This window comes from Glycine max, chromosome 11, assembly GCF_000004515.6.
Source record: "Glycine max cultivar Williams 82 chromosome 11, Glycine_max_v4.0, whole genome shotgun sequence".
Lineage (NCBI taxonomy): Eukaryota > Viridiplantae > Streptophyta > Magnoliopsida > Fabales > Fabaceae > Glycine > Glycine max.
Genome location: NC_038247.2, coordinates 1388419 through 1401256, shown reverse-complemented (window position 1 = coordinate 1401256; position 12838 = coordinate 1388419). Strand labels below are relative to the sequence as shown.

The 12838-nt window shown below is 31.6% G+C and overlaps 1 protein-coding gene across 5 annotated transcripts; it reads right to left on the bottom strand.

The window, feature by feature from the left end:
- Positions 1–5177: 5177 nt before the first annotated feature.
- Positions 5178–9454, bottom strand: LOC100781515 (cation/H(+) antiporter 18). Of its 5 annotated transcripts, none has more exons than XM_003538637.4 (5): positions 9337–9454; positions 9177–9247; positions 8426–8672; positions 6753–7754; positions 5178–6646 (listed from the first exon to the last, which is right to left on the bottom strand). In XM_003538637.4, exons 3-5 carry the CDS (start codon positions 8624–8626, stop codon positions 5432–5434), a joined length of 2418 nt encoding a protein of 805 aa, XP_003538685.1. In that variant the 5' UTR covers positions 8627–8672; positions 9177–9247; positions 9337–9454; the 3' UTR covers positions 5178–5431. The 5 variants fall into 5 exon arrangements, with proteins under 5 accessions (XP_003538685.1, XP_006590501.1, XP_014619256.1 ...); XM_006590438.4 differs by having other exon boundaries at positions 9333–9351; XM_014763770.2 differs by having other exon boundaries at positions 9177–9361.
- Positions 9455–12838: the final 3384 nt, after the last annotated feature.

The window sequence follows — 12838 nt, the reverse complement described above, 5'->3', positions numbered from 1 at the left end:
GACCCCAAAGTACACCTGAAGTCAATTCAGTACAACTTAAGAGAGGGTAAATCTAAAACAGAAAATGTAAATAATGTGTGCCATAGCAAACACTATTAGTCTGTAAGCATTTTACTACACATGAAGGTGATATTTACCAATAGGCCAACAGCAGCAATATCATCAATAGGTAAATCAGTTTCTCAAAACCTGTGCAAAGCAACCTATTAGATGAAGTTTTTGAAAAGTCTTTCATAGTCAGATTAATGACTTCACGTTACATGGTTTTAGACCCGAACCCAAAGGAAGGCACAGAAGTAACGACATTTATAGAAAACAAGGAAGAACGTCAACAAACTAAAGATATGTATGCGTCACAAGCAAATAATTTTTTGCAAATGATTAAATATGTGTTAAGAAGAAATTTGACGTTGTATTATGATAAAACTGTTTCATAGTTGGTCAAAGGTTCGTAAAGGTTGAAAAACAACATTTCGAGTTATTTTCAAACCATATCCTAGACAATGTTAATCATATTATTTAATTGTAAACATGTGAAGAATGATTGGAAGTTTGGAATTATTTTCACTCTCCCAGTATGGCCAAATCATATTTATAAGCACACAGTTCATAAATGAATCAAGGAAATAAGAAAAAACCTGAATGGCAAGATTTCATCAACATAATGAAAAGTTCGTCCAAGGACAACAGATATCAGAGTCATTGCCCTGCCAATAACAAATAAACTCTAATATTAACGATTTAAAGAGAAGTGTATAACTGAAGATACATGCATCTTATAAATAAAAAAAAATTAGCATTTATAAAAGTGGCACTCCGTAAACGTTGATATGGTTCTTTTACTTCTAGACACAACATAAGCCAGAAGAATTCTGTACAAATGCACCACTTTGCCTTTCCAGAAGGTACATAAAAAAAACCATTAAAGTCTATTAATATTGTCCACAAGCCAACTCCCTGCAGGATTTTACCATTCTAGGTTGTGAATATTTTCACCATAGTTGTTTGAATAGACTTATATGCATGGCGAGTAATCATAAACAAATTTAATTAGAATACATTGAATGGGTAAAGGTATTTTTATATTGTCATTTAATCAAATATGATAAATTTATTGACTTTAACAATAACTATTTAAAAATTCATATCTAAGATTATTTCTTATTGACCGTGTCAGTGAATAAAAATTAAATTTGTCACAAAAAAACGCCATCAAGTCAAAAAATAAAGTGCAAGGACATTTAAATCACCGTGAAACAATAAAAAATACGCAAGTGCGCCAAATGTTCCAATAAAAACAACACCAGCTGAATTCCTAGCTGCTAGTAGCGCCTGCATAAAACATCAAACACCCAAATCAATAGGATCGTGTTATTTGCTTAGTGATAATGCGATTAATGTGCACTTACTGCAATGAAAAAGGTCTTGTCTCCCAGTTCAGAGAAAAATATTAGCAGAAACGCCTGTGACGGAGCATAAAAGAAGCAAAAGTATATTGTTTTTGAGTAGCGCAGTAATTTATATCCAAGTGATTCTAGATAAAATGGTAGAGTACACTCTAAATCACATAAGTAATAATAAATGTTTAAGTAATGGTAAAGAAAAGCTGCATTCTCCATTGTCAATTGCAATACATCAAATTACGGTTCATTTGTCCGCTTTTTATTTTTTAACGCATTGTAATTAAAAAAGGTGACAGGGAGATTTTCCTAACTGAAGCAAAACCTGTGCTTAAGTCACCAATATCCCCAAATATAGTGGAAATGTCAGAAGAAGAAGCAAGTGCTGGATAAGAATCTTGAAGTGTGAGGAAGCCGAAGAGCAGCATAAAGTTGAGAAGTTTGGTGGATAAATTAGTAATAGCAGGAGCAGAAGAAGAAACAAGAGGAGGAGGAGGAGGAGGAGGCAAGGAGAATTTCCAATTGGAGATGTGAGCAAGTGATCCAGGCGAATTGTTGGAATTCCTGTAAGCTTGCGTTGGAAATTTGGTTTCATTTCGGGAGGTGGCGAAAGTTGAGGTGCGGAGAGTGGAAGGAGGAAGAGGAAGAAGAAGAAGAGTGGAGTGAATGTGAGTGTAAGTGAGAGTGCATTTCTAATTTCTATGGCACTTCCTTCCTCTGCTCCTGCCTTGGATAAGCCCCGTGCCATGAAAAAGCATCCGTGCTCAGAGTGGCCACTCCCCTTGCCATGAAAAAGTCACCAGTCCCACCAATAACCGAAATGTCTCTGGTATTGTTCATCAAAGGATCAGCACCAGCAAAGTTTATGGTACCCTTGTGCATGGTGGAATTGAACACCAAGGAAAAACCAAGCCAAGCAGTTTGAAAACGTCTTTCTTGTCGTACATGTAAAATCCCTGAGCGCGTCCAACTTGGGGCGAGTCACCAAAATGGTTCTGCCCAGCCAAGATTGTTCTATTGGCCCATGTGGGTGCACCCACAATGGCCGCAGTTGCATTCTCTGAGTTGTGACCATTGTATATAATGTCGTGAAAGTAAAAAACTTACTTCTGGCATGGCTCACGAACCTTTTTTCTCCAACTGGTGGTTGGAGTAGTGGAAGATCCGAACGAGAAGAGGAACAATAGGAAAATAGATGAAAATGAGTCTCGTTGTTGAAATTAATAGTTTGTAACTAGTGTCAATGCAAGATATTGGACTTTGAAGTTGAGATTGATAGGGAGCAAATTAAATAGACGCATAAAGCAATGGGTGATGAGGAGCAAGTGGCAAATAATTAAAGACTTTCCAGCTCAACATATATACGTGAAGTTTGTGCAAGTCTGTTTGTGTTGAAGCAAAAAAGAACTTGTTTTGGTTAGCTTAACGTCTACGACTAGCAAGATGGTGCATGTTTGAAAATTGAAATTCCGTTCATTACCTTCCAAACGTCCGTTTAAATCAAAAGATAACTAGGAGTGCCTTTTGCCAACGTCCGTTCAAGCTTGATTCAACGGAATTCCAAGCATGCTCATGATTGGCGAGGCACCAGAGAAATTAGGGACCCTCTCCTATAATATTAGGTCTTGATTAGATTACGTGTGGATTCAAAGAAAATAACTCTAAATTTTAAATATAAATAAAGGAAGATAAATGTTATAGCTAGTCAATTAAGGTGGCCATCAAGATTTTTTTTAGCTGGTCAAGGTTGTTTTTGTAAAACCCGAACTGTGTGGTTGGTGCAGAATTCATCTTCTAAATTCCATGCTACACTTAGAGTAGGTGCTCAAATACGGATAAAAAAAGTAGGGGTCTCAAATTTAATGCATTGACACTATGAGTCAAATAACATGAATCAGGTAGATTGAGTTGTAAGAATTCAAGCTGAATTTATTTTATGGTGGCTAAGCTCAATTTAACCAAATAGGTTATATTAGGGTAACTTATTTTGCTTGGTGTTTATTTGTTTAAATAATAAGTCTAATATTACATGTGTTGTTAATTTCTATTATATGTGTGTTAATTTCTATTTTAAGATTAATTGTTTATATATATAGAGAGAGAGAGAGAGAGAGAGAGAGATATTTTAATTTCCAGCATTTGTTTTATTGTTATGATTGATGCACTCTCTTTTATTTATATTATTATGTATTATCTTTTGTTATTTTATAGTACAAATGACAACTATTATATTTTATATTATTATAGAAACACTAAAATAATATAAAATACAAGATATTACTTCCATAATTTTCTGTTTTAATTTATAGAGATTAAAAAAATTATTGACATGTTATATATATATATATATATATATATATATATATATATATATATATATAATAATTTGATTTTAATGTTTATAATTATTTATTTTTTAAATATAAGTGGTTCATGAACCAACAACTTGTTTAAGCTGCAGCTCACCAAGGACAGAGATATAAAAAATTTATGCCACTATTAGTCCAACTCAACTCAAAAATGTTTTGACTCATGAATCTCTAATAAGTCGTGCTTTATAAACCAAACCAATATTTTAAGAAAATAATTTTATTTTTTAAAAAAAAATTATATTTTTAATTCGATTTTTTCAATCTCAAAATAATTTAGTCTAAATACTTATAATATGTTTTTATTTTGTATTATATTATATTATAGTTATTTTTTAAGATTAAAATAATAAATTAAGAATTAAATAACTAGAAATGGGGGAAACTATGTACTACAGAACTACAACTCCCACTTGCTAATGTACTAATGTAGCAATCATCAAATTTTAATTCGCAAATAGATTTTAAGCCACTACAACATTGTTAATGTTCCGCTCAATGAATTCATCCCCATTCACCAACTAGAAGTCGGATTAAAATCACGTTATTAGTTTTATTGTCACATCAGCTAATCGTTTGGTAATTCAACAGGTTTGAAATCATAACCAATAAATGATAAGAAAATTGGGTAAATGATGACAAGCTTTTCTATGTGTAGACAAACATGATTTTGTGCCATGTAAGCTATTGTTTTTATATGACTAGGAATGATTTATGCAATAAAAGAATTTATGTTTGATTTTATTACGTGTAAAATTTTATTGAATGAATAATAGTTATACATCATAAATAAGATTAGCCTCTAATACAGAGAATTAAAGAACGTTTGTGAACTCTTAACGTAAAACAAAAAAATATTAATTTTGGTTCAATAAAAAATGAGACATAAAGTAAAAATTATAAGAGATTTCTTCTACTTCAAAAAAAAATTTGATATGTGAAATCTTTTATTTAACACGTGTATTTTTTTACTTGAAAAAAATTAATAACAAGCATTAATATATCTTAAAATCAAACTTTAATTATTTAATTATTTTATCCTTGCATCGACCTGCATCATCCGAATCGATTTCATTCAATTTCTTCAAATCTCATATCATCCGATCAGTTACCTCCCTCCTTTAATTTGGCTTACCAAAATAAAACCTCCCTCTTTCTAAGTCTGGCAGAGAATTACCCTACTCCCTAGTTCCAACAAATACCATTCAACCCAACCTTTACTCCACTATAATAATTTGAAAAATAAAAATGAAATTTGGTATGAATTTCAAAAATGAAAAGGGATGAAGTTACACCCATATAACTAATGTGCAATTTTTGTAATCAATGTAACTAATGTGGGAAGTTGAAATAGAATAGTGAAGTGGTATGTAATAACAATTAAAGGGTAAAAGATTCTAAAGAAAAGTGGAAAATATACTGGGATATACCTTTATTACTATTATAGATTTTACAACTACAAAATAGAATTGGAATTGATGCTAGAATCCTAATTTTACACCATAAATCTTTGCACAACTCAGTCCTATAATAAAAATTCCAATTCTAAATCAATTCCAATTCTAAGGAAAATAAAATTTTGAACTATTAAGTACTACTGTAAAGCAAAGCTGCATGGAGTTCAGAAAAGCCCAAACAAGTTGGTGCGATCCTAGAGAACCGTTAAGCAGATTCTGAATCCCGATCAGGTACGTGTTCCTCCATTTCTGAGTCCGAGATAGTAAAATTTATTGGCGCCCCATTTTGAAATTGTTGCATCACCAAAACGGATGCAGTTGTGGGGTAATCTTGTGATGCCAACAAACCACCAACAGGTCCAAGTTCAGGGCATTCACTTCTTTTCATAGCACTGGCAACTTCACTGGCTGGCCTTGAACCCACAAGAAACAGATTGCAGCTTTTCAACTCACGGATAATAGCAACTGTTTCTGCACCATCTTTTACTACTTTCTCTTCATAGATGATGGAGTCATCATTGGCTATTTTCGTCTTAATTTCATCGAGGAATTCCTCATCCTGTGAGATTAATTTGGTGCTAGTGGAGTCACCCACATCAACTCTTACAATCTCTCCATTCATTGGTTCCCCTACAAAGCGAATAACCAGCAATCTGATGCCAGGGTGCTCAGCCATACGAGCTCCATAAGCAAGGGCTTCATGATCATCACCACCACCAAAGAAAAGCACTGTAACACGATAAGAAACATTACTTGCGGAGACATGGGATGTACCACCAAGCCCACGATCAACAAAAATTCCAACTGAGCATGGTGCATGCTCAAGTACCCTTTTGTTAACCCATCGAAAATCATTTCTGGTGATATTTAGTGAACCATCCAATCTTTGATGCTTATGAAATGGAAGAATAATGACTGCGGCTCCCTTCCTCTCAGCGGTTGCACAAATGTCTTCATGTATGTTGTTCATAGATGAGATTGCAATCATTGGCCGAATAGACACTTGGCTTAGTTGCCTGTAAGCCTCAAATGCCACAATAACATGGTTAGAATCTGCATGATGGCCTTTGTTCCAGAATGGCAACCCATTTCTTCTTGCCTTGTGTACCATTAACATTGATGAGGACCTCTCAGAGAATTCTTTAAGGTGCATTGCATACACACAAAGTGCATCACGCTTCTGTATTCCTCTTGAAGCCTCAATCAAATTTATCATCGATGGAATATTTCTTGCACCATGGAAGCAGGCAAGAATCCTCAGTTGGCTATTTGCATTTTTCCTTCCAATTGTTCTATATTTGTAATTTGTTATTTTTCCCTTTCTTGCAGGCTTATACACAGCAGTCACGAGAGGAGTGGTGATGAAGGTAGTAAAGACAGCCATAAGAACCATAATGGCAAAGGTCTGATCATTCAAAACCTGCAAAATGCATGATATATTAAATATCCATCATGACAATAGATAAGGAAAACGCACCTTGTTAAACAGATTATAGGGAATAGTGAGAGCAAGAATATTGAAATACCTTTCTATCTTTACCGATGTTGAGGACTATTAATTCAACCAAGCCCTTGCAATTCATCAAGAACCCCAACACCAAAGCTTCATTAAAAGGAACTTTACAGAAAAGTGAAACAAAAAGAGTCCCAAGAATCTTCCCAAACGAAGCTGTAAATATAACAAAAGCCAGAAGACCCCATGATTGCGCCCCCTTGATGGTGGCTACATTAGTCTTCAATCCACTTGAAACAAAATAAAGAGGAAGAAATAGACCAGACACTAGATCCTCTACTTTCTCCACTAGAGCACTGGCAAACGGTCCATCATTTGGAACCAAAATTCCGACAACAAAAGCACCAAACATGGCATGGATTCCTATAGCATCTGTGACAAACCCAGCAGCCAGAACAGCAGCTAATGTAGCACATATGTATACCTCTTCAACTGGTTCACCTTCATGGCATCGTTGGCTCATCCATTTGAAAATCGGAGGGACAATAAGGATTGCGCAAATGACAAAACCACACCCAGCTAAGAAGACCCACAATGACACGAGTGGAGATCGATCATGACCTGACAAGGCAACAGCAAGAGCAAGCAGAATCCAGGCAGCTATATCATTAATTGCTGCAGCTGACATAGCTGTTTTGCCAACATTTGTGGTTAGAAGTTTCAACTCGGCCAAAATACGGGCTAATACGGGAAATGCAGTTATGGACAGAGCAACACCCATAAATACAAGGAATGCGGCATTATCTGAACCTTTGGCAATAGTTTGCTTTAGAACAAATGACGTACCAATTCCTATTACAAAGGGTAGGCTTATTCCAGCCATAGCAATAGCGAGGACTCGATTTCCAGATTGACGCAGAGATTTAAGATCTAACTCCAGGCCTGCTAAGAATAGAAAGAATATAAGGCCAATGTTTGCTAAAGTGTCTAATACTGGAAGACTCCTGGGTGGGAAAACTTTCTGCATATAGCTTTTGTTCCGTCCAAGCACTGATGGCCCGAGAATTATTCCTCCCTGTCAATAGCAGTCTTACACATTTTAAAACCATTGTACATATTTTGGCATGTGTGTTTCTCTAACATCTCTACCCCGACTTATGAATTGTTTTAAATCACATTGCATTATACACGATAACTTTCACATTATATATATAACTCATTTAGACTAGTGAAACACAGTGAAATCTGGAGACTATGAAATTATATAGAAATTGGATACGAAAAACTCTTGTCATATGCCAATTGCCTCGTGAACTAGTAGCAATTCAACTTGATTACGAAGCAAATGATGAATGGTTTATTCCCTGTGAGTCATATTGCTCTCTCTTAGCCCTATTTGCTAGGGACTCTCTTGTAAGTTGTAACTATTAAACAGAGAAAAAGAATTGGATCTTACTAATTCAAATAACTAGTTTTATTTTTTTCTTGAAAAAAAAAGTTTATTAGGGGAAGGCACACCCCCCACAAGGTCAGAGAAGACCCCCAATCTTAGCGAGGATTTATAGTAGAATTTAAATATCACTTGCAAACAGGAGAAATCTGAGAATTGAATCCAAATCACAAGTGTGTGAAGAAAACTCGATCAGATGTGTCAATCCTGTTTGCTATTTATTTATATTATGAGCCAGAAAATATAAGCTAAGTTAATTAGATTGATTAAAAATCAAAGAAAAGAAATGAACTTACAATGATCTCTGCAATAACTCTAGGTTGCCTTAAAGGTTTAAGAAGATATGCCAGTCCCCTTGAGACTACAAGAACAAGGCATATCTGCAAAATAGCCAGGGGAAGCGCGAAATCAAGTGGATTGTCACCCTGAAACGCACCGTTTGATGTGGCTTTCATTGGCTGCGGGCAAGCATTTCCAGATGTAGCATTGGAAGCCATTTCAACAGTCCAAAATCCACAACTAACAGCAGATCCAACTAAATTTCTGCAGAAACATTTATCTTAAATTCTTAATCTTATGTTATGTAACTCTGATATAGAAAACAGAAAACTAATAAAATCAAATGAAAACCGTAAGTACTCATTGAAAACACACTCCAAATCAGGGTAACAAATCTTTTGAAAGACGGCACCTCTCCCGCACAGTCAAAACAAGTCACTCACGCAACGCACAAACATGTCCAGCAAGACGAACGTATTGGAAAATGCATCTCTCTTTTTCTCAACAATTTGTTATGAGTCTTATAACCCCAAACCTTTGAGTGCCTTTGACTAATAATAATAATATAAATTTGTCTTGTGTAAACAATAATAATAAGTATTAAGTATATTGATTAGAGAGTGGCTGAATTTAACAAGAGCAGGTTAAAAAGGAGGCAGGCATTACCAGTCATTTAGTTTGCATGTTGTGCTCATAATCGGCAGGAATATTTGAAAGCAAAAGTAATGATTACCAAAGAAAGAGAGGAAGCAAATAAAAGAAGAGCACCTGTTTAACGTCAATGGTTGGTGAAGGAAGAAGAAGAATCGGATTCACTTAGTGGTTCTGAGATTTGATTCCTAGAAAAAAAGGAGACACATAAGAAGACAGAAAGGGGAAGGGAAAAGAAACTCAGAAAATCGGAAAGCAAAATGGAGAACTTACTTACCTGTGACTACGAAACAGAGGGCACCGAGTTGACCACCAAATAGAACGCCGTATTTTATTCACATACGCGCTTTTTTGTTTCTGGTGTTGTATGAAATTGACCTTCTTTAAAAACTTGAAAATCTTCGTTCACGGGCCCAATCCTTATCTTTCAATCAATTTTTCTGCATTAATTGTTGTTTTATATAAGATTCAATCTCTCCGTCAAAAAAATTGTTTCTTGCATGATTTATTTTTATATAAAAATATCCCTAATTAAATAGTCAAAAGTTATATTGACACATATTTGTGAGAGAGAAAAAATATTAACAACAATAAATTTTTAAAAAAAAATATATATATATATATATATATATATATATATATATAAATTGAGGATAAATCTATTACTTTTTTTATTGGAACACAAATTTATTATTATTAATTAAATTAATTATTCTTCTCATTTCTTGTTAATTAGGTAATTGGACTTTATAGATAAAGACATATGGAGTAATCTTTTTATACTTTTACTAACATTAGAACTTACTTATAGCAATATATTAAAATTTAACAAAAAAATATACTTCATTATTAATTTTGTCCACTTATTTATAGATAAATATCTATTTTAGTTTTTAAAAGTGTGTAAGACTCACATATTAATATTTTAAATAAAAATGAATTAAAAAATGAATATATAAAAGTATAATAAATTAACACATCTTTTAATGTATATGTTTATTTGACTCATTTTCATGTCATGTCTCATTGATGTAAATTTTTTTACGTGATTCTCATGTTTCTAAAAATAATTAACTTTTTAATTTAGTTTCCAAGCTTAACACTTTATTATTATTTTAATTTTTAAAACTTAATCACTTATTGATATTTTAATTAAAAACTTAATCATATATTATTATTTTAATTCTAAAAAATACTTTCCAATTTTCAATTAAATCTGATTTTACTTATAAATATTAACATAGACATTACGTTTATATTTAAATTTTAATATAGAAATAAATAAATATTATTTTCAATTAACTTCTTATTACATGTTTCCATAGATATACCAGGTAAACATCTCCTTAAAATATTACCACCATAACAAAATTTTAATAATAATAATAAACTATCCCCATTTAATATACACATTAGACTAATTTACCTATCAACTGCTCTCTTAATCCCTCGTTAGTCATTAATATCGTTCAACCTCGACATCGTGTTAGTTTCCTTCCTTAAAACTTATAACAAAATCATGAAAAAAGATTTTCAACCTAAGATTGAAAGACCAATGAAATTATAAAAATAGAGAAAAAGAAAGTTGAAAAAAGAGATTAAAGAAGTAATTATCATACTTAATCCAATCATAATAAAATTAAATAAGAATGCTTTTCAAAAAATTGTGTATTCACATTGGACAAAATACTTTAAAAAATTAAAATAAAAGACTCATAAAAATACATCTATACTGAAAAACTAATCCCTTAAGTTAAATGTGCATGATCGCATATGTATCAACGCAATAAACTAACGTTAGAAATCACAAAATATTAGATAAAAATAAAAAATGAATAAAAAAATATAATAATATTATGGTCTACAATTCCAGTTTCATGTGAGGAAAGATGGATAAAAAATGAGAGTTGTGCGAGATGAAGGGTAAGAGTTGTTATGGATGATAAATTATATATAATTTTTTTATGAAAGAAAGAAAAAATAATTAAATTAAAAGTGAGATAAAATAAAAAATAAAAACTGTCATATTTCATGTGACAAAAGATGATAAACAAACAATATTATAAATGGAGTCTTATAAAAAATTAAATATCATTTTAAATTTAATTATTATAAATAGTAAAGTAACAATAAGTTAATTAATGAAATATCTAGTTAGTTGTAAACGGTTGTATACTTATACCTCTGTACAATTAAATTTATCACCGACATAAATTTATAATTTAATATCTGACTTTCTATTTTATACATATGTGATTCTCCTCTCCAAAATAGATTTCACTTTTCTCCTCACCAAGATAGATTTCAACCATATAGGAGTAATGTCCATTGCAACTCCGTGTTGGCTATTTTGATGAACTAAATTATCTAAACATCATTTTTCTTTACTTTTCTTTAACAAACTTTTTTTAAATTTAAATCTTCAAAATTTATATATTTATATTATAATATGTATATTTTCTTAACAAGATTTAAAGTCATTTACCTATCTATCTATTTTTCAATAAGAATGCTCCCTCCATTTCTATATACTCAAATTACTGAATTCATCAACATTAAAAAAATTGATTATTTAGTTTATACCAATAAATGTATCTTAAATTTATAATTTATTTTTAGAATTATCTTTATCATTAATTTTTCTCTCTTTTCTAATTATTTATCAATACATTGTTTCTCTTCTTCCAATAAAGAATATTTTTAGTATAAAATAATTAATATAAAAAACATTATTAGTTAAGTTTTATAAAAATAAATAAATAAATTTTAAATCCAGGCCTTATAAATAGAAACAGATAAAATAATATTTTTGAGATAAATATTGGTTCTTCTATCGTTTTTTTTTTCGATACTTTCTTCCATCGTTTCTCAATGACATTTAAAGTTGATTACATATGAATGTATTTTTTCCCCAAGAAAGTTTGATGTTTTTGGCATACTTATTAAATTAGCTACTACTACCATTCACAGCAACATGACATCTCACTGGATATACAAAATTGTCTATGATATAAGTATATTTTTTCAATAATGTCAGTTAAATATATTTTTATAATGTATAATTTTCACTGCTATTCATTTATAAAATAATGATAGGAGAAGGTACACGAAGATACCTATCCCCACACAAGATTAAATCAGTATCCTACATTCATAATCCCACCGAGAATGGTTAGTTATATTTATGTAAGTATTACACATAAATAAATTCATCCTATACGTTAATTTCATTGTAGGCTTGAATAGTTACTTTCAGTAAGATGTATTGTTCCCTCCACACGCGCGTATATATATCTTCAAAATTAAAAGTTTAAAAGCACAATTTTAATCGTATCACCTAACAGTAGTTGTTCTCATTTCTTCTTATACACTTTATAAATAAAATCTCATAAAAAATTATTCAAGTAATTTTATGAATAAGAAGTTCGGTCAGGTCATTAATGTCTTATAACTTTTAGCTTTTGTTGTTGAGGGTCAAACGTAATGGGTGTATCATTCAACTGGAACTTCAATGGTATTATAAGGAAACACAAACCACGTTCTCATAATTTAAGAGAGGATTTAGATTAATAATAAAATTATTATAAAAAAACTTGATTCAAAATTTTAAAAAAGATGAGTATAACGTAAATACGAGGTTTATTTTTATTTCTTACAAAATAAACAAGAGGGTAATTAATCTCAAGAAAATAAGATCGATGAGATTACAATATAGTTATTTGTGAATGAATCAAGCAGTAGTACTAGTAGCAGAGCGCACCGAACAAATTTGGACGCCA

Coding starts and splice junctions, on each gene's coding strand:
- LOC100781515 (XM_003538637.4), bottom strand. CDS start 8,626: ATGGCTTCCAATGCTACATCTGGAAATGCTTGCCCGCAGCCAATGAAA. Junction 7,755..8,425: donor GAGTTATTGCAGAGATCATT/GTAAGTTCATTT, acceptor TGCTATTGACAG/GGAGGAATAATTCTCGGGCC. Junction 6,647..6,752: donor ACATCGGTAAAGATAGAAAG/GTATTTCAATAT, acceptor TGCATTTTGCAG/GTTTTGAATGATCAGACCTT.